This window comes from Aotus nancymaae, unplaced genomic scaffold (assembly GCF_030222135.1).
Source record: "Aotus nancymaae isolate 86718 unplaced genomic scaffold, 86718_ANA_hifiasm-v0.15.2.pri h1tg000064l_1, whole genome shotgun sequence".
Classification (NCBI taxonomy): Eukaryota; Metazoa; Chordata; class Mammalia; order Primates; family Aotidae; genus Aotus; species Aotus nancymaae.
In genome coordinates this window covers 9,730,450-9,751,095 of record NW_026988479.1, presented here as the reverse complement: position 1 = coordinate 9,751,095, position 20,646 = coordinate 9,730,450, and the positions used below count along the sequence as shown (strand labels likewise).

At 41.2% G+C, this 20,646-nt stretch overlaps 1 protein-coding gene and 1 non-coding gene across 6 annotated transcripts in view; one reads left to right on the top strand and one right to left on the bottom strand.

Annotated features, from left to right (window-relative positions):
- Positions 1–20,646, bottom strand: part of SEC24A (SEC24 homolog A, COPII coat complex component) — an 80,129-nt gene that overhangs the window by 41,652 nt on the left and 17,831 nt on the right. For 4 of the 5 annotated variants that reach the window (XM_064366337.1, XM_064366333.1, XM_064366335.1 and 1 more), the window contains 7 exons: positions 17,385–17,558; positions 13,279–13,356; positions 10,414–10,571; positions 9,972–10,144; positions 8,777–8,879; positions 4,283–4,409; positions 1,699–1,808 (listed from right to left, as the gene is read on the bottom strand). In XM_064366337.1, the coding sequence (XP_064222407.1) occupies positions 1,699–1,808; positions 4,283–4,409; positions 8,777–8,879; positions 9,972–10,144; positions 10,414–10,571; positions 13,279–13,356; positions 17,385–17,558 (923 nt within the window). The remainder of the gene's footprint in view (positions 1–1,698; positions 1,809–4,282; positions 4,410–8,776; positions 8,880–9,971; positions 10,145–10,413; positions 10,572–13,278; positions 13,357–17,384; positions 17,559–20,646) is intronic. The other variant, XM_064366334.1, reaches the window with a different exon arrangement.
- On the top strand, positions 6,057–6,163 carry LOC135270705 (U6 spliceosomal RNA). The gene has a single exon (XR_010338834.1). It is a non-coding gene; the product is annotated as a U6 spliceosomal RNA (small nuclear RNA).

The following is a 20,646-nucleotide window of genomic DNA, read 5'->3' as shown; positions in this document are numbered from 1 at the left end:
ATCATGGTGAAACCCCATCTTAAAAAAAAAAACAAAAAAAAAACAGGTACTCTGCAGATGGCTGTTACCAATCAGTTAAGTCCACTTAAGGGCAACAAAATGTTTTCTTTTCTTTTCTTTTTCTTTTTTTTTTTTTTTTGAGACAGAGTCTTGCTCTGTTGCCCAGGCTGGAGTGCAGTGGCACAATCTCGGCTCGCTGCAACTCCACCTACCAGGTCAAACGATTCTCCTGCCTCAGCCTCCTGAATAGCTGAGATTATAGGTATGATCCTGACCTCATGATCCGCCTGCCTCAGCCTCCCAAAGTGAGATGAGAGATGGAGATCTTGCTCTGTCACCAGAGCAACCACAGTGTCACCACCATGGCTGGCCTTATTTTAGTGTATTTTGGCCAGGTGCTGTAGCTCCTGCCTATAATTCAAGCACTTTGGTTGGCTGAGGCAGGCAGATCACAAGGTCAGGAGTTCGAGACCAGCCTGACCAACATGTTGAAACCCCATCTCATGCCGGGCGTGGTGGCTCACGCCTGTAATCCAAGCACTTTGGAGGCCAAGGTGGGTGGATCGCCTGAGGTCAGGAGTTCAAGACCAGCCTGAACAATATGGTGAAACCCCGTCTTTAAAAAAATAAAAATAAAAACTTAAAAAAATTAAAAATTAAAAAAAAAAAAGAAAGAAACCCCATCTCTACTAAAAATACAAAAATTAGCCGGGTCTGGTGGTGCGTGCCTGTAATCCCAGCTACTCGGGAGGCTGAGGAAAGAAAATCGCTTGAACCCGGGAGGTGGAGGTGCAGTGAGCCAAGATCGCACCACTACACTCCAGACTGGGAGACAGAGCGAGACTCTGTCATTTAAAAAAAAAGGCCGGGCGCGGTGGCTCAAGCCTGTAATCCCAGCACTTTGTGAGGCCGAGGCGGGTGGATCACGAGGTCAAGAGATCGAGACCATCCTGGTCAACATGGTGAAACCCCGTCTCTACTAATACAAAAAATTAGCTGGGCATGGTGGCGCGTGCCTGTAATCCCAGCTACTCAGGAGGCTGAGGCAGGAGAATTGCCTGAACCCAGGAGGCGGAGGTTGCGGTGAGCCAAGATCACGCCATTGCACTCCAGCCTGGGTAACAAGAGAAACTCCGTCTCAAAAAAAAAAAAATAAATAAATGTAATTATGAGCCCAATATTATTTTGGAAATTTCTGGATGTCACACAAGACACTTAAATGGGACTTTACATAAACCTTTACCTTTCAAATATACCCTTACATACTAATTACTAGTACACTAATATTACACTTTCATACATTTAAAAACATAAAATTTTTGCTGGGCACAGTGGCTCATGCTTGTAATCCCAGCACTTTGGGAGGCCAAGATGGGAAGATCACTCGAGCCCAGGAGTTCAAGACCAGTCTGGGCAACATGGCAAAACCTTGTCTCTACTAAAAATAAGCCAGGTGTGGTAGTACACACCTATAGTCCCAGCTACTCAGGAGGCTGAGGTGGGAGATCACTTGAGCATGGGAGGTTGAGGCTGCAGCAAGCCATGATCATGCCACTGCATTCCAGCATGGGCAATAGAAGTGAGACTGTGTCTCAAAAAAAAATTAAAAAATAAAATTTTTTTAAAGGATGCCATATTATTTTACTTAAAACCTGGTAATAAAAACTGGGTATACTATATTAAAAAATTAAAGTTTACCATGTATTCTGAAGGAGCCATAAACTCAATAGTAGCATTTTGAACTTCGGGTCTTCTGTGAGGTTCTCCATAAACTCTGGTCAAAGGGTTGTACAAGAACTCTTCAGGAACTATAACAATACACATATTGAAAAAACTGAAAGGATTAATATAATATAACTTGCATTTGGCCACTTTCTTGCTTGAAAAGGTGATTAAAAACTCATTAAATGCCAATTCTTTTCTTTTTTTTGAGACAGAGTTTCGCTCTGTTGCCCAGGCTAGAGTGCAGTGGTGAAATCTTGGCTCACTGCAACCTCCGTCTCCCAGCTTCAAGTGATTCTCCTGCCTCAGCCTCCCAAGTAGCTAGGATTAAGGCATATGCCACCATGCTGGCTAATTTTTTAATAGAGACGGGGTTTCTTCATGTTGGTCAGGCTGGTCTCAAACTCCTGACCTCTGGCTTGGCTTCCCAAAGTGCTGGGATTGCAGATGTGAGCCACTGCGCCTGGCCTATTTTCTTAAATTTCACAATTATACAAGAATATTAACATTTGACATATGAAATGTATAGACTCTGGCTGGCACTAGAAGCTATGGTAAGACAATTTCAGAAGTCACGGTCATAAGGTTTAGTGAGTTTCATTAATTAATGAGACCTTTATGGAACATCAGTTACCTACCACTTATAATACATTAGTGGTGGAAGAATATTATCTAAATTAATTATCATTGTATCTGTCTTCCAATTAATTGTTCAGAAATACAAATCCCTATGCACTCTAAAGGGTAAGCTATAGTTCATGAAATAGCCTGGTTTGCATATGAAAGAGACTTCAACTTTTATTACAATTTCATTTTGTATATTAAAGCACAAAACCATAAAGATTTTAAAGGTATACTAAATACTACATTCTATGAATTATTATAGTGCAAAAGTAAGTTCTTAACCTATCCTTACTTTTCTATACTCAAAAGAAAACACATACAAACAATAAAACTCTTAAAAAACGCTCGGTTCTGGCCAGGCGCGGTGGCTCAAGCCTGTAATCCCAGCACTTTGGGAGGCCGAGGCGGGTGGATCACGAGGTCAAGAGATCGAGACCATCCTGGTCAACATGGTGAAACCCCGTCTCTACTAATGCAAAAAATTAGCTGGGCATGGTGGCACGTGCCTGTAATCCCAGCTACTCAGGAGGCTGAGGCAGGAGAATTGCCTGAACCCAGGAGGCGGAGGTTGCGGTGAGCCGAGATCGCGCCATTGCACTCCAGCCTGGGTAATGAGTGAAACTCTGTCTCAAAAAAAAAAAAAAACCTCTCGGTTCTTAAAAAACTCTTGGCTGATAAGTAGTGGGACTGCACCTATGAATTGCCACTGCACTCTAGCCTGGGCAACATAGCAAGACCCTGTCTCTTAAAAAAAAAAAAAAAAAAAAAAACTCTTGGCTGGGTAAAGTGGCTCATGCCTGTAATCCGAGGACTTTGGGAGGCTGAGTCAGGAGGATCACTAGAGGTCAGGAGTTCTACACCAGCCTGGCCAACATGGCAAAACTCCACCTCTACTAAAAATATAAAAATTAGCCAGGCGTGGTGGCAGGCACCTATAATCTCAGCTATTCAGGAAGCTGAGGCAGGAGAATGGCTTGAACCTGGGAAGCAGAGGCTGTAGTGAGCCAAGACTGTGCCACTGCACTCCAGCTTTGGTGACAGAGTGAGACTCTCCATCTCAAAACAAAAACAAAAACCAAACTCTTTTATATTCCTCTATTTCCCAAATCTTTCAAACAGACACTGTGGATACTGGCATACCCATTTCCTTCTCTAATTCCAACAAAAAAACTGTGACATAGTTACTAAGAGAAACCTCCTCCTCCTCAATCACTGAGAAAACCACATTTTAACTAACCTTCTAGTACCGCCCACCTCCCTTCATTCAGCAGTGAATGAATTGGGCAGCTACTGTGAACTTACTTCTTTTCACCCTAGAGAAAAGGTATGGGACAATTTCTAAATAACAATGTTTCTTAAATTACTGGCTTAAGTAATACCATGAAATATACCATTCATTATATGCCCAATACAATGTAAACAAGGGATATCCATGTAATAGTATTATTTTTTGCTTAAAAAATAATTAAATTTATTTATAAATATAAATGCATAGAAAAAAGTTAACAGTAGTTTTCTCTAAGTGGAAGGACTGATTACAGGTAAATAAAAGGGTTTTTTTTTTTTTTTTAACTGTGCTTTGTATTATCTGATTTCCCTACAATGAAAGTAGAAATGTTTGGCCGGGTGCGGTAGCTCACAAGGGTGGCGGATCACGAGATCAGGAGTTCAAAACCAGATTGGCCAACATGGTGAAACCCCGTCTCTACTAAAAAATACAAAAATTAGCTGGGCATGGTGGCTTGTGCTGTAATCCCAGCTGCTTGGGAGGCTGAGGTAGGAGAATTGCTTGAACCGGAACCCAGGAGGCAGAGGTTGTAGTGAGCCTAGCCGAGATCACGCCACTGCACTCCAGCCTGGGCTACAGAACGAGACTCCATCTCAAAAAAAAGGAAATTGAAATGTTTATTAAATGTTTCAAAAAATCATGCCATACCATCATTGACTCGATAACATAAGTTACACTTCCATCTCCTTTGATCAAGAAAGCTGACAAAAGGATTGATGTACGTCCTGCATGAACGGCATCTCACAATTGTACTGGAGGTAACCACAGGCAACTGCTGAAAAAAACAGAATTATCTCTGTAAAGGAATAATGATCATGTTGAAAATGTAACCATTAATCCATCCTGTCTAAATAACTGTTGGGATATTATCATTTTCAAGAAAATCTAGAGTACAAGATGTACCTAAACTGCCACACACAAAAAATCACGTAGCTGAAATGTACTCATTTTAAACCCTACTGTTTTGCTCCAGGACAATTCTTTTTAAAATTTGCCTTTTAAAAAAAAGTATTGGCTGGACACAGTGGCTCACACATAATTCCAGCACTTTGGGAGGCCAAGGCAGAAGGATGGCTTGAAGCCAGGAGTTTGAGCCCAGCCTGGGCAACACAGTGAAACCTGACCCTCTCAAAAGATTAAAAAAATTAGCCTAGTGTGATGACTTGGGTTGAGGTGGGAGGATCACTTGAGCCTGGAAGGTCAAGGCTGCAGTGAGCCATGATTGAGCCCCTACACTCTAGCATGGGCAACAGAGCAAGACCCAGTCTCAAAAAATAAAATAAAATAAAAATTTAACAAGAACGTATTTTCTCATTAAACATTCACATTGCAAAACCAAAATAGTAGGCCAGGCACAGTGGCCAACACCTACGTCTAAAATCCCAGCACTTTAAGAGGCCAAAGCGAGTGGATCACCTGAGGTCGGGAGTCTGAGACCAACCCGGGCAAGAAAGTAAGACCCTGTCTCTATTTTAAAAATAAAAATCTCCCAGGCTGGGCACGGTGGTTCACACTTGTCATCCCAGCACTTGAGAGGCTGAGGTGAGCAGATCACCTGAGGTTAGGAGTTTGAGACTAGTCTGACCAACATGGAGAAACCGTGTCTCTCCTAAAAATACAAAATTATCCAGGCATGGTGGCACATGCCTGTAATCCCAGCTACCCAGGAGGCTGAGGCAGGAGAATTGCCTGAACCTGGGAGGCAGAGGTTGCAGTAAGCCAAGATCATGCCATTGCACTCCTGCATAGGCAACAAGAGAGAAACTCCATCTCAAAAAAAAAATCCCAGTACTTTGAAAGGCCAAAGCAGGGGTATCACTTGAGGATGGGATCTCGAGACCAATCTAAGCAACAGAGCAAAAGCCCAACTCTATCAAAAAAAAAAAAAAAAAGTTTTTAAATAAATAAATAGGCCAAGCTTGGTGGCTCACACCTGTAATCCCAGCACTTTAGGAAGCTGAGGCGGATGGATCGCCTGAGGTCAGGAGTTCCAGACCAGCCTGGCCAACATAGTGAAACCTGTCTTTACTAAAAACAAAAAATTCACCAGGTGTGATGGCGGCACCTGTAATCCCAGCTACTTGAGAGGCTGAGGCAGGAGAATTGCTTGAGCCCAGGAGGCGGAGGTTGCAGCGAGCCAAGATCGTGCCACCACACTCTAGCCTGGGCAACAAGAATGAAACTCCATCTCAAAACTAAATAAATAAATAAAGTTAAAAATAAAACCAAATAGGTAAATTTACAATGTACTTTGGCATGGATGGTGAAGAAAAAAAAAACAACTCTAAAATATATAACCAATGAAATTATTACAGTTTGTTGATGTTACATTAAGAGGCCTACTTTCAACTGTAATAAAGTAAGGTGAGGTTAATTTAAATAATCAATTAAACTTTGGAATTACACTGCTTAAGTTTATCCAGTGCTCACTTTGACAGCACATACACTAAAATTGGAATGATACAGGGAAGATTAGCATGGCCCCAGCGTAAGGATGACATGCAAATTCATGAAGTGTTACATATTTTTAAAAAAAGTTTACCCCACATATTAAAGGTTCTAAAGGCGGGCCAGGCACAGTGGCTCACGCCTGTAATCCCAGCACTTTGGGAGGCTGAAGTGGGTGAATCACGAGGTCACGAGATTGAGACCATCCTGGCCAACATGGTGAAACCCCGTCTCTATTTAAAAAAAAAAAAAAAAAAAAAGTTCTAAAGTCTTAGCTGGGTATAGTGGTCAGTGCCTACTGTTCCACTTACTCTGTCTGGAGTCTGAGGCAGGAGGACTGCTTGAGCCCAGGAGTTCAAGGCTGCAGTGAGCTATGATCATGGAACTGCACTCTAACCTGAGTGACAACGAGAAACCCGGTCTCTAATAAAATAAATAAATAAATAGCAGTAAATACATGGGAAGGGGCTTTGTAAGACTATCAGATTCGGGGAGATTTGTTTTGATTTATCAGAAACCCTGAGACAGGTAAAAGAAATGTTTTTGCTTATATTGATCAACTTGACTGAGAGCCAGTACCTTGGACAACAATGACATACCATCTCATCTTTAAAAGAAGGTTTTATTTATTCATCTTTTTTTTAGTCTCACTCTGTTGCGCAGGCTGGAATGCAGTGCGGGATCTTGGCTCACTGCAACCTCTGCCTCCTAGGTTCAAGTGATACTCTTGCCTCAGCCTCCCCAGTTGCTGGGATTATAGGTGTGCGTCACCACGCTTGGCTAAATTTTCTATTTCTGGTAGAGATGAGATTCACCATGTTGGCCAGGCTGATCCTGAACTCCTGACCTCAGGTGATCTGCCCGCCTCAGCCTCCCAAAGTGCTGGGATTACAGGTGTGAGCCACTGCACCTGGCCTTTATCTATTTTTTAAGAGATCCTTCTCTTAAAAATAGATAATCCTCAGCAACATAGTTAAGACTCTGCTTCTTAAAAAAAAAAAAAAACAGTACAAACAATAAAATCCTATCACCACCAAAAAAAAAAAAATCCTATTAAGCAAAGAAGGTATGTTTTGGGAAAGTCAGCAATCCTCAAGAATACATGGCCACAGAGCTTTAGGACAAAGGTAGATAAGCTTCTTTTTTCTTTTGAAACAGCTTCTTTTTTGATACAGGGTCTCACTCTGTCACCCAGGCTGGACTGCAGTGGTACAATCATGTCTCACTGCAGCCTCAACCTCCCAGGCTCAAGTGATCCTCCCACTTCAACCTCCCAAGTAGCCAGGATTGGCTGGTCTTGAACTCCTGGACTGAAATAATTCTCTCACCTTGCCCTCCCAAAGTGCTGGGATTACAGGCCATGAGCCACCACATCTAGCTTAAAGCAACATTTTTTTTTTTTTTTGAGGCAGTGTCTCGCTCTTGTTGCCCAGGCTGGAGTGCAATGGCAGGATCCTGGCTCACTGCAACCTCCGCCTCCCAGGTTCAAGCAATTCTCCTGCCTCAGCCTCCCAAGTAGCTGGGATTACAGGCATGTGCCACCACATCCAGCCAATTTTTGTATTTTTAGTAGAGATGGGGTTTCTTCATGTTGGTCAGGTTGGTCTCAAACTCTCGATCTCAGGTGATCCACCTGCCTCGGCCTCCCAAAGTGCTGGGATTACAGGTGTGAGCCACTGCGCCCAGCCCAGTGCAACTTTATAAAATAACAAATTTTACTCCAACAATGACAGAACGGGAAGACTAGGGTAAAGTACTTTATGGGTAAATAATTCACAGCCTATTAAAATAGTATGATTCATTTATTTAGTTTCTCTCAGTACCTCTATTCTATTCAGTACTTTTTGAATTTTCCAGCACTGTATTTCCTTTACCTAGTTTTTGAAAGTGTTTAATAATAAAACTTTTGGTTGAATTATAACTAAAGAAATCTCTCAATCATCAACTTCCTAAAGATAGATTAAACAAATTCTATGTGTAATTCTTGCATCGTTGCAGAAAATTTTCACCACGAAGATAATTCTGCACAAAAGACATTTACTTTCACTAAAGAAGCTAGGTGCAGTGGCTCATGCCTATAAATCCCAGCACTTTGAGAGGCAGGCAGATCACCAGAGTCAGTTCGAGACCAGTCTGACAACATGATGAAAAACCGTCTCTACAAAAAATACAAAATAATTTTTGTATTTTTGTAAAAATACAAAAATTAGCTGGGTGTGGTGGCAGGTGCCTGTAATGTCAGCTACTCAGGAAGCTCGGGTAGGTGAATCGCCTGAACCTGGGAGGCAGACGTTGCAGTGAGCTGAGATCTCACAATTGCACTCCAGCTTGGGAAACAGAGAGAGACCCCATCTCAGATTAAAAAAGAAATAAAGAAAAGAAGCTGGGCACGGTGCTCACGCCTGTAATCCCAGCACTTTGAAATGTCAAGGTGGGAGTATAACAAGGTCAGAAGTTCAAGACCAGCCTGGCCAAGATGGTGAAACCCCGTCTCTGCTAAATATTAGCTGGGCCCAGTGGCAGAACCCTGTAATCCCAGCTACTTGGGAGGCTCAGGCAGGAAATCGCTTGAACTCAGGGGTGGGGCGGAGGTTGCAGTGAGCCGAGATTGCACCACTGCACTCCAGCCTGGGCAACAGAGGGAGACTCCCATCTCAAAAAAAAATAACAGAAAAGAAAAGAAAGGAAACATACCACTAAGTCTTTGAAAGGATGAAGCAGCAGCCCCAAAGGAAGTTTGGCTTTATTCAGTAAGGCCTGAGTCTGAGGAATGCTAGTCAGTGTGCATCGAAATAACCTATATCAAAGTAAAAAGTATGTATAAGTTGCGGCTATGATTACTTTTGAACAAAATAACTACGAAGATTTAAAAGGTATACATTTTAATACTGGATCAGATTACAGATGAAATATCAATAGATTCTCTGAAATTTTATACCATTTAAATATTTAAGTGTAAGTCCTATGCAGAAATAGAGTAGATGGTTATCCTACATTATATAACTAAAACACAGTCTTGTCTTGGCTTGTGTGCAAAACAGTCTAAACTTATTTTTTGTTATGTAAGTGACACTGGAATTAAATTAAATTTAGGTGACAGCCCAAATTGCAAAGTTTATTATTTAAAAGTTCAGGACAGGCACAGTGGCTCAAGCCTGTAATGCCAGCACTTTGGGAGGCTGAGGCAGGCAGATCACCTGAGGTTGGGAGTTCGAGACCAGCCTGACTAACATGGAGAAACCCCATCTCTACTAAAAATATAAAATTAGCTAGGCATGGTGGCACATGCCTGTAGTCCCAGCTACTTGGGAGGCTGAGGCAGGAGAATCACTTGAGCCCCAGAAGCAGAGGTTGCAGTGAGCCAAGATTGCACCACTGCACTCTAGGCTGGGCAACAGGAGTGAAACTCTGTCTCAAAAGAAAAAAAAAGTTCAGTTTTGCTGAAGATTCTAAATACAATTTAAAGGTACCAAATTCAATTTATCAGAAATTCTTGATCACACACATTTAAGCTTATGGTAAGTTTTTAGGAAGAAAAAAAGTATTATGTTTGTTATGAAATCAATTTTAAATGACAGCAAATAAAGGATTATGTAGAATAAAATCCCTGTACTTTGAAGAAAGAATGTAACCACCATAATGATAATGAATTTCATAATCTCATTAGAGCTGTTAAGAACAAAATCAGTTTAAGGGTTACATCCCTATTTCTTGACATAGGACTTTTCAAATGTCTATTAAGTAAACAAGTAAAAGAGTTCTATCTTGTGTACCCAGAACTTCTTTCATAAATTAATTATTTGTACAGTTTATTCATAACAACTGACGTGCTGCCCCAAAAAGCAAGAAAATTTTTAGGACATGAATAACGTCACATCTGAAGCCTTACTCTGGATTACAGTTGAGTTTCTGGATGTCTTCATGCAAATTTGGAACTGGAGGCTGCAAAGGTGTTGATGGAAGCATGTTTCTTTCTTGAAGAAGATTGACAACTCTTAGACCCTCTGGATGTAGACTTAATCCACTCATGCTTGTGGTTAAATGATTAGCACCTAAGGGAGTCTACAGATATATAATTTCAAAGTAAGTAACTTTTATTAAGTATGTAGAAAAGTGGTTAATTTCTCTGTCAATAACAAAAGTGTAATCTAGATCTCTTGGCCAATCTTTTAGTTCTGGAAAAATGTGTAAAGACAAAGGCTTTATGATATATCCATTATTACTCTAATTGGTTATAAAAATGTATAAGATATCGCCCTAAAACTTTCTTCATGTGTATACAGTTTAAACCAAATGGAGAAATAGGTTAAAGAAAATCCCAAAAAGTTTACCTGAGTAAAGGCTTGTGGCCCACTTGAGTAATTCAAAGAAGAGGGTGGCACTCCAGTTGCACCAGGTGGTGTGTTCTGATAACCAGGCAGTAAGGAGGGATATGAATATCCAACACTTCGGCTCATTTTGGGATTCTTGTTAGTAAGCTGTGGTGTTGCTAGAAACAAGGTAACTTTTAAGTTCTATTTTATACTCCAGAATACTTAATTTATTAAAAAAACTTTTTTTGGAGACAGAGTTTCACTATCGCCCAGGCTACAGTACAGTGGGGCAATCACGCCTCACCACAGCCTTAACCTCCTGGGCTCAAGTGATCTCCTGCGTCAGCCTCCCAAGTAGCTGAAACAAGTGATGTATGCCACCATGCCTGGCTAATGTTTTTGTATTTTTTGTAGAGATGGGACTTCACCATGTTGTCCAGGCTGGGATTACAGGCGTAAGCCACCACGCCTGGCCCAGAGTGTTTTAAATCAACACATAAATCTAATAAATTATAAATATTATAACTCCAAAATTCTTTGGATAATTTAATACTTTCATTTATCAACTTTGTAAAATAAGACACACACCAGTAACAAAGTAATAGCAATTATTAAAATCTATTTATTTTATTTTATTTTTTGAGACACAGTCTCACTCTGTCACCCAGGCTGGAGTGCAGTGGCACAATCTCAGCTCATTGCAACCCCCGCCTCCTGGGTTCAAGTGATTCTCCTACTTCAGCTTCCTGAGTAGCTAGGACTACAGGCGTGTGCCACCACATCTGGCTAATTTTTGTATGTTTAGTAGAGACAGAGTTTCACTATGTTGGCCAGACTGGTCTCAAACTCCTGACCTCAGGTGATCCACCTGCCTTGGCCTCCCAAAGTGCTGGTATTACAGGCATGAGCCACTGTGCCTGGCCAAAAATCTACTTAATAGATTTATCCTAATTAATATTTTATACTATAGTAGTAGACACATAAAAACTAGTTCGCAGAGTTAATTTACTTTCATATTGGCTGGGTGTGGTGGCTCATGCCTGTAATCCCAGCACTTTGGGAGGTTGAGGCGGGTGGATCACTTGAGGTCAGGACTTGGAGACCAGCCTGGCCAACATGGTGAAATCCCATCCATCACTATCAAAAAAATAAAAAAATTAGCCAAGTGTGGTGGCATGCGCCTGTAGTCCCAGCTACTCGGGAGGCTGAGGTGGGAGAATTGCTTGAATCCGGGAGGCAGAGGTTGCAGTGAGCTGAGATTGTGCCCACTGCACTCCAGCTTGAGCGACAGAGGGAAACGCTTGTCTCAAAAAAACAAACAAATGAACAGTTAATTTACTTTCATATAATGCACTTTGTATTCAGACTAAAATTTTAATTTAAAACAACTTTAATAAAAACATCCAGCTGGGCTCATACCTGTAATCCCAGCCCTTTGGGAGGCTGAGGCGGGTGGATCACGAGGTTAGGAGATTGAGACTATCCTGGTTACCACAGGGAAACCCTGTCTCTACTAAAAAAAAATTAGCTGGGGTGGTGGCACGCGCCTGTAGTCCTAGCTACTTGGGAGGCTGAGGCAGGACAATCGCTTGAACCCAGGAGGTGGAGGCTGCAGTGAGCAGAGATCGCACCACTGCACTCCAGCCTGGTGACAGAGTGAGACTCCCTCTCAAAACAAAACATCCTAAAAGGGCTGGGTGAGGTGGTTCACACCCATAATCCTAGCAAATCGGAGAACCAAGGCAGGAGGGATCCCTTCAGGCCAAGTGTTCTAGACCAACCTAGGCAATATAGCGAGAACCCCTCCCATCTCTACAAAAATAAAAAAACTAGCCAGAGAACCCCTTCCATCTCTACAAAAACAAAAAAACTAGCCTGGCATGGTAGCATATGCCTGTAGTCCCTGCTACTCCAGAAGGGTGAGGTGGAAGATCGCCTGAGCCCAGGTGTTTGAGACTGTAGTGAGCTGCAACAGTGCTACTGCACTTGAGCCTGGGTGACAGAGACCTTGTCCCTAAAAAAAAAAATCCCAAATGTGCTCTATAGTCAAAACATAGTAATAATAAAGTCCATGATCCCAATTCTGACAGGAAGAACTAACAGAAAATCTAATACATAGAAATAAAAAATGTTAAATAGTAGAGCCAGATGTTGTGGCACATGCTTATTATCCCAGCACTTTGGAAAGGCAAAACGGGAAGATCGCTTGAGCCCAGGAATTCAAGACCAGCCTGGGTAACATGGTGAAACTCTCTGCCTCTACAAAACGTACAAAAATTAGCCAGGGGCCGGGCACAGTAGCTCATGCATACAATCCCAGCACTTTGGGAGGCCAAGGCAGGTAGATCACTTTCAGTCAGCAGTTTGAGAACAGCCTGGCCAACATGGCAAAATCTCATCGCTACTAAAAATATAAAAATTATCAGGGTGTGGTGGTGGGTGCCTCTAATCCCAGCTAATTGTGAGGGTATGTTGGGAGAATCACTTGAACCCGGGAGGCAGAGGTTGCAGTGAACCAAGATCTCACCACTGCACTCCAGCCTAAGCAACAGAGCAAGACTCAGTGTCAAAAGTCAAAAACAAAAACAAAAAGCTGGGCATGGTGGCACATGCCTATAGTTCTAGCTTCTCAGGAGGCTGAGGTGGGAGGACTGCTTGAGTCCAGAAGACTAAGGCTGCAGTGAGCCATAATTACACCACTGCACTCCACAGCCTGAGCAATAGAGTGAGACCCTGTGTCCAATAAATAAATAAAGTTAATAGTATGTATGGCTACATAATTATAAAGTTTCCTACAATGAGCATACATTCCTGCAATGACCACATATTATTTCTATAATCAGAAAAAAGAGATTAAAAAAAAAAACTTTCATAGCATCTCACCCAAGAAGCCACCTCCTTCAATCTCATCGTAGCTACTGTGGACCACCATAGATCCGTTATTGGTATTTGATATAATACCTAAGAATGAAGTTCATTAACAAGATTTTAATTAGAATGATTATTACAATCTCTGTATGATTTGAACTAATATCCAAAATTTTAGATAATTTTCTAAACAACAAATAGTTTAAAACAACAGCCTATTAAAAACATCAAAAATTCCAGTTTTTACATATATAATAGTTTCAAATAATTTAGCTGCAACTTCAGGGAAAAGAAACATGAGTCATTGGTAGTCTTTTCACCTTATATTGTACCTAAACCAAAAGCCCAAATAAAAAGGCTTTTCCATAACCCACTCCAGCAAAAACAAAATAACTTCCAGCAATGGGTGGTTCTTTATGAAATTTATAAAATTATATACCATATGAAAGATTTCAGCAATTGTGAGAGCTGCATTAAAAACCTCTAAGGGGCTGGGTGCAGTGGCTCATGCCTATAATCCCAGCACTTTGGGAGGCTGAGGCTGGTGGATCACTTGAGGTCAGGAGTGAGACCAGCCTGGCCAACAAGGCTGAACCCCATCTCAACTAAAAATACAAAAATTAGCTGGGTGTGGTGGTGGGTGCCTACAATCCCAGCTACTTGGGAGACTGAGGCAGGAGAATTCCTTGAACCCAGGAAGTGGAGGCTGCAATGAGGTGAGATCGCACATCTGCATTCCAGCCTGGGTGACAAAGCGAGGCTCTGTCTCAAAAAAAAAAAAAAAGGCCAAGCACGGTGGCAAAAAAAAAAAAAAAAAAATGGCCAAGCACCAAGCACGGTGGCTCACGCCTGTAATCCTAGCACTTTGGGAGGCCGAGGTGGGTGGATCACCTGAGGTCAGGAGTTCAAGACCAGCCTGGTCATCATGGTGAAACCCCATCTTGAAAAAAAACCCACAAACAACAACAACAAAAAACCCTCTAAGGAGCAGTACACAATGAAAAAAAACTATCAAAATCAAAACTACTTAAAGAAAAAGAGGCTGGGCACAGTGGCTCACACCTGTAATCCTAGCACTTTGGGAGGCTGAGGCGGGCAGATCATGAGGTCAGGAGTTTGAGACTAGCCTGGCCAACATGGTCTCAAACTTGTCTCTACTAGAAATACTGTCTCTACTAGAAATCCCATCTCTACTAAAAATACAAAAAAATAAATTAACCAGGTGTGGTGGCAAGCGCCTGTAATCTCAGCTACCTGAGAGGCTAAGGGAGGAGAACTGCTCGAACCCAGGAGGGAGAGGTTGCTGTGAGCTGAGATCGTGCCACTGCACTCCAGCCTAGGTGACAGAGAGAAACTCCATCTCAAAAAAGCAAACAAACAAAAAAAGAAAGTAAAATTATGAGGAACAAAGACCTTATTTTCAAAATATTTAACAAAGAGAGTGGAATCCAAAATTAATTTGAAGGTGATATAAATGAATTAGAACTGCTTTAAGTCTAGAGAACAACCACTAAAATAGAATTAAAATATTAACATCTCTTCTCCCCAAATGATACAGGATTAAAGACAAATGCCAGGAGCATCTGCTTATGAGAACTAAATATTTATTTCCAGTTACCTCTGTTATTTATGAGCTCTAGTTCAGGAAGAGAAGAAACAAATTCAGCAAATAGCATTAACCTCTAGCACTTAAGTACAAAATTGCTAACTTCAATAGATATTAACATGAAGCAGATAAATTTAACCGTTTAAAGTCAGTAACTGGCTGGGCGCAGTGGCTCACACCAATAACCCTAACGCTTTGGAAGGCCAAGGCGGGTGGATCACCTGAGGTCAGGAGTCACCAATCTGGCCAACATGGTGAAACCCCGCCTGTATTCCCAGCTACTCAGGAGGCTTAGGAAGGAAAATAGCTTGAACCTGGGAGGTGGAGTTTGCAGTGAGCCAAGATTGTGCCACTGCACTCCAGCATGCTTGATGGGAATGAGACTCCATTTCAAAATAAATAAATAAATAATTTTTTTAAAAAGTCAGTAACTTCTTTCCAGCTCTCAAGACCAACTTGACTTTAGCCATGAATTAATAACAGAAAATCACAGTAAAACTTTTAGCAGAAACAAAATCACTGGGCATATTGTGAATTCTTTTTAGTTGTTAAAAAAATGTAAGCCAGGTGTGGAAGCTCACACCTGTAATTCCAGCACTTTCGGAGGCCAAAGTGGGCAGATCACTTGAGCTCAGGAATTCACACCAGCCTAGGCAACATGGGAAAACCCTGTCTCTACTGAAAATATAAAAATTAGCCAGCTGTGGTGGCGCAAGCCTTGTAATATAAGCCTCGTAATATAAGCTACGAGGAAGACTGAGGCACAAGAATCACTTGAATCCGGGAGGCAGAAGCTGCAGTGAGCTGAGATCCTTCTACTACACTCCAGCCTGGGCAACAGAGTGAGACTCTGTCTCAAAAATAAATAAAATAAAATAAAAACATAAAAAATTAGCTGGGTGTGGTGGTATACACCTGCAGTTCCTGCTACTCCAGAAGCTGAGGCAGGAAGATTGTGTGAGACCGGGAGGCTGAGGCTGCAGTGAGCTATGATCGTACCACTGCACTCCAGCCTGGGTGACAGAGTGAACTCTATCTCTTTAAAAAAAAATTTTTAATATAAGCATTTATGGTAACTTGATCTTCAAAGTAATACTGTGGCAACCAATGAGACAAAGCCTCATCATTCTGTTCCTTTTTTTTTTTTTTGAGACTGAGACTTATTTTGTCACCCAGGCTGGAGTGCAGTGGTGTGATCTTAGCTCACTGCAACCTCCGCCTCTCGGGTTCAAGTGATTCTCCTGCCTCAGTCTCCCAAGTAGCTGGGATTACAGGCACATGCCACCACGCCCGGGTAATTTTTGTATTTTTAGTAGAGATGGGGTTTCACCATGTTGGCCAGGCTGATCTCAAACTCCTGACCTTAAGTGATCCACCCGCCTTGGCCTCTCAAAGTGCTGGGATTACAGGTGTGAGCCACCGCACCCAGCCTAAAACCAAATTTCTTACTTTACAAAATATCTTATTTAAGTGAACACTCTTATTTCCATTACATCCCAAAATAATGCTTTAAAATGTTTTACTTATATAAAACTGCATGAGCTGACAATGATTCTGTGGAGGGGAAATGAAACTTCACAAGTTGTATTTTTGTAACACTTGTATAAATGACATTTGTTTAGTTTCATAACCATGTGTTAACATTTACAATATTAGTGGCAATCAAAATACATTTTCAATGAAAAAGGTCACTATTTTAAAAAGATATTTCTAACATTCTAACATCATGTCAAGAAAAGTAGTAATTCTCCTTTTGCATGCACTCCCAAAAGCCACCTGACTTTACAGCCATGATTTTTAAAACATCTGCATAGCAACAAAAAAAGTAACAAAAAGCTAAGAGCTTTTTTCCCAAATGTTAGTCACAGCCCAGTGGTGGGCAATGGAATTCCTGAGGAACTTTAAACTGTAAATTCCTGTAGCCCATCCCTAACCAAAACTAGATTTTCTGGAAAAAATGTGATTCTAATGCACAGAATTTGGTAATATTCATCTTTCTATGCTAAGTCAAAACTTGAGGACGCGGCAAGGTGTGACAGTTCATTCCTGTAATCCCAGTACTTTGGGAAGTCAAGGCAGAATCGCCTGAGCTCAGGAGTTCGAGACCACCCAGGGCAACATGGTGAAACCCCCATCTCTACTAAAAATACCAAAAAACTGCTGGGCGTGGTGGCTCAAGCCTGTAATCCAAGCACTTTGGAGGCCAAGACGGGCGATCGCCTGAGGTCAGGAGTTCAAAACCAGCCTGACCAACATGGTGACACCCCATCTTAAAAATAAATAAATAAAAATAAAAAAATTAAAAATTAACTAGGTGTGGTGGCGCACGCCTCCAGTCCCAGCTACATGGGAGGCTGAGCTTGAGAATCGCTTGAGTGCCAGAGGCAAAAGCTGCAGAGAGCTGAGATTGTACACTGCACTCTAGCTTGGGCTACAGAGTGAGACTATGTCTCAAAAAAAAAAAAAAAAAAAAACTTTGAGAACTTGACTTTGCTTCTTGATTCACTTAACTTACCTTCTTGGTTGACAGACGAATTAAATGAGGGCTGGGGTACATGTCCATACGATGATTTCTGGGGCGTGAGGGCGCTTATTGGGGGTGGGCCTCCAGCTAGAGGGGGCCCATGAGGAGCTCCTGGTTGAAAAGTTGTAGACAGAGGTGGATTCACTAAGGGAGGTACAGATGAACCTATAGAAACATTGGTTTTTCACATGTCACTTAAGAACTTAAGACAATTGCCAAAACCAGCCTTTTACCAAAGCTGAGTAATTTCCAACCTTACATTTAAATTATAATCACCAAAACGTTACCAGAAACATGTTAATTTCCTAAATTTACAATGTTTCAATCTATATGCATATTTTACACTTTCTTTCTTTCTTTCTTTCTTTTTTTTTTGTCGCCCAGGCTGTAGTGGAGTAGTGAGATCTCAGCTCACTGCAACCTCTACCTCCCTAGTTCAAGAGATTCTCCTGCCTCAGCCTCCTGAGTAGCTGCAGTTACACACATGCAACACCATGCCCGGCTAATTTTTGTATTTTTAGTAGATTGGGGTTTCACCATGTTGGCCGGGCTGGTCTTGAACTCCTGACCTCAGATGATCCGCCCGCCTTGGCCTCCCAAAGTGCTGGGTTACAGGCATAAGCCACTTTGCCCGGACCATATTTTAGAAATTTCTAACACTCCCCTACCAGGCCTCTTACCTGTCAATTATTAGAGCAAAGTAAATAGAAAATTTGGATGAAAACACTTTTAAAGTACATACATTGCCCTGTTTGTTTTTATTATTATCATTTTTTAATTTTAATAAAATAGAGAAGAGGGGGTCTCATTTTGTTGCCCAGGCTGTTCTTAAATTCCAGGGCTCCAGTGATCCTCCTGTCTTGCCCTCCCAAAGTGGTGAGATTACAGACATAAGCCACTGTACTTGGCCAGCCCTGTTTATTAATTTTTTTTTTTTTTTTGAGACAGAGTTTCGCTCTTGTTACCCAGGCTGGAGTGCAATGGCGCGATCTTGACTCACTGCAACCTCCGCCTCCTGAGTTGAGACAATTCTCCTGCCTCAGCCTCCTGAGTAGCTGGGATTACAGGCACGTGCCACCATGCCCAGCTAATTTTTTGTATTTTTAGTAGAGACGGGGTTTCACCATGTTGACCAGGATGGTCTCGATCTCTTGACCTCGTGATCCACCCGCCTCAGCCTCCCAAAGTGCTGGGATTACAGGCGTGAGCCACCGCGCCTGGCCCTATTAATTTTTTATTAACTGATCATGGCCGGGCGCGGTGGCTCACGCCTGTAATCCCAGCACTTTGGGAGGCCGAGATGGGTGGATCACCTAAGGTCAGGAGTTTGAGACCAGCCTGGCCAACATGGTGACACCCCATCTCCATTAAAAAAAAAAAAAAACTGATCATTAGGTTCAACAGGCCATGTAAGATACATTCTAGTACAAATTAACATAACTATTTTAATGTAATTAATTTTGTAATACTTTGTTAATTTTGTTTACTAACTTAGACTGTTCCATTAACATCAACTAAGTTTAGAGTGAGTCTAAAAATAGAGGGCTGGGCCAGGTAGAGTAGATCACCTGTAGTCAAGAGCTCGAAACCAGCCTGGCCAACATGGTGAAACCCTGTCTCTACTAAAAATACAAAAAATTAGCCAGGTGTGGTGGTGGGCACCTGTAATCCCAGCTACTTGGGAAACTGAGGCAGAAGAATCACTTGAACCCGGGAGGTGGAGGTTGCAGTGAACCAAGATCCTGCCACTGCACTCCAGCCTGGGTGACAGAGCAAGACGGTCTCAAAAAAAAAAAAAAAAAATAGGGGGCCAGGCACAGTGGTTCATGTCTATAATCCCAGGACTTTGGGAGACCAAGGCAGGAAGCTAGGAATTCAAGACCAGACTGGGCAACATAGAGAGGCCAAATCTCCACAGAAATAAGTAAATAAAAATACAGATTATTCTAAATTCTCTAAATTTTTTTTCCTTTGTTTTAATAGGGTATAACCTGTTAAAAATGAGATATAAATTTGTACACTCTTCAGCACTTACCTAATAATAGTGAAACCTAGTTTACCTTCTGTAACAGCCTAATATTAACATTATATAATTCTGTAACATTATATTAACAACATTCTCTAGGCTTAAAAATCGGAATTGATCCAAAGTTCATATATAAACATTATAAAATAAAGTATACATCAAAATAAACTAAGGGCTGGACATGTAATCCCAGCACTTTGGGAGGCCGAGGCGGGTGGACCACACGGTCAGGAGTTCAAGACGAACCCAACCAAGATGGTGAAAACCCGTCTCTTAAAACAAAAACAAACAAACAAACAAACAGTTTTAATAGAAAAAAAAGAAAAAGAAAATAAACTAAGAATGACATGGTAGGCCAGGTGCACTGGCTCACACCTGTAATCCCAGCACTTTGGGAGGCCAAGGCGGGAGGATCACTTGAGATCAAGAGTTCAAGACCAGCCTGACCAACATGGAGAAACCTTGTCTCTACTAAAAAAATAAAATAAAATATATAACTCAATCAAGACAGTTGAAGGTGAGCAAAAAATAAAAATAAAAAACAAAAAATTAAAAAATAAATTAAATTAGATTAAAATCAAAAAGAATGTCATGGTATTTGTCCTTCTATCTACCAGTATCTCACTGCCCTAACTTCATCATTTTTCTATTTGGACAATGAGTTCAAAAACAAGTGTAAAAACATGATCAGTTATCCTTAGGGAAATTATTCTATGTGATATCAAAGTTTCAAAATACACAACCACCTGTTCTTTCAAATTAACTACATTGCTTCCACCTTCTCATTTGCCAAAGTAGAATAATAAAGTCTACAAAGTAGATAAAATACCATTGATAAATGTAAGCTGATTTTTCATTCCAAGACTTTTTTTTAATATCTGAGTTTATAAGTGAAATAGGTAATAAATTTTACTTATAACACAGCTAATCTTATATTTTACAAAACTAAAGGAATAAATGTAACCAGATTTGAAATTTTTCAAAATGGCACACCAGCCTGGGCAACAGAGTGAGACTCCATCTCAAGAGAACAAAAAAAGGAAAAAAAAGAAAAATTGCCTATTACTGAACCTTACACCCAACCAAATTAATCAATGCCTTGTTGACAAAAGTGAAGACAAAGATTATTGCCATGTAACTCCCTTATCAAAAAAGTGCTCACACATATCTAGGGCAATACAGACAAGTCAAAGAAACAAAGGGGCAAGGTACATTACCAACTCAGCA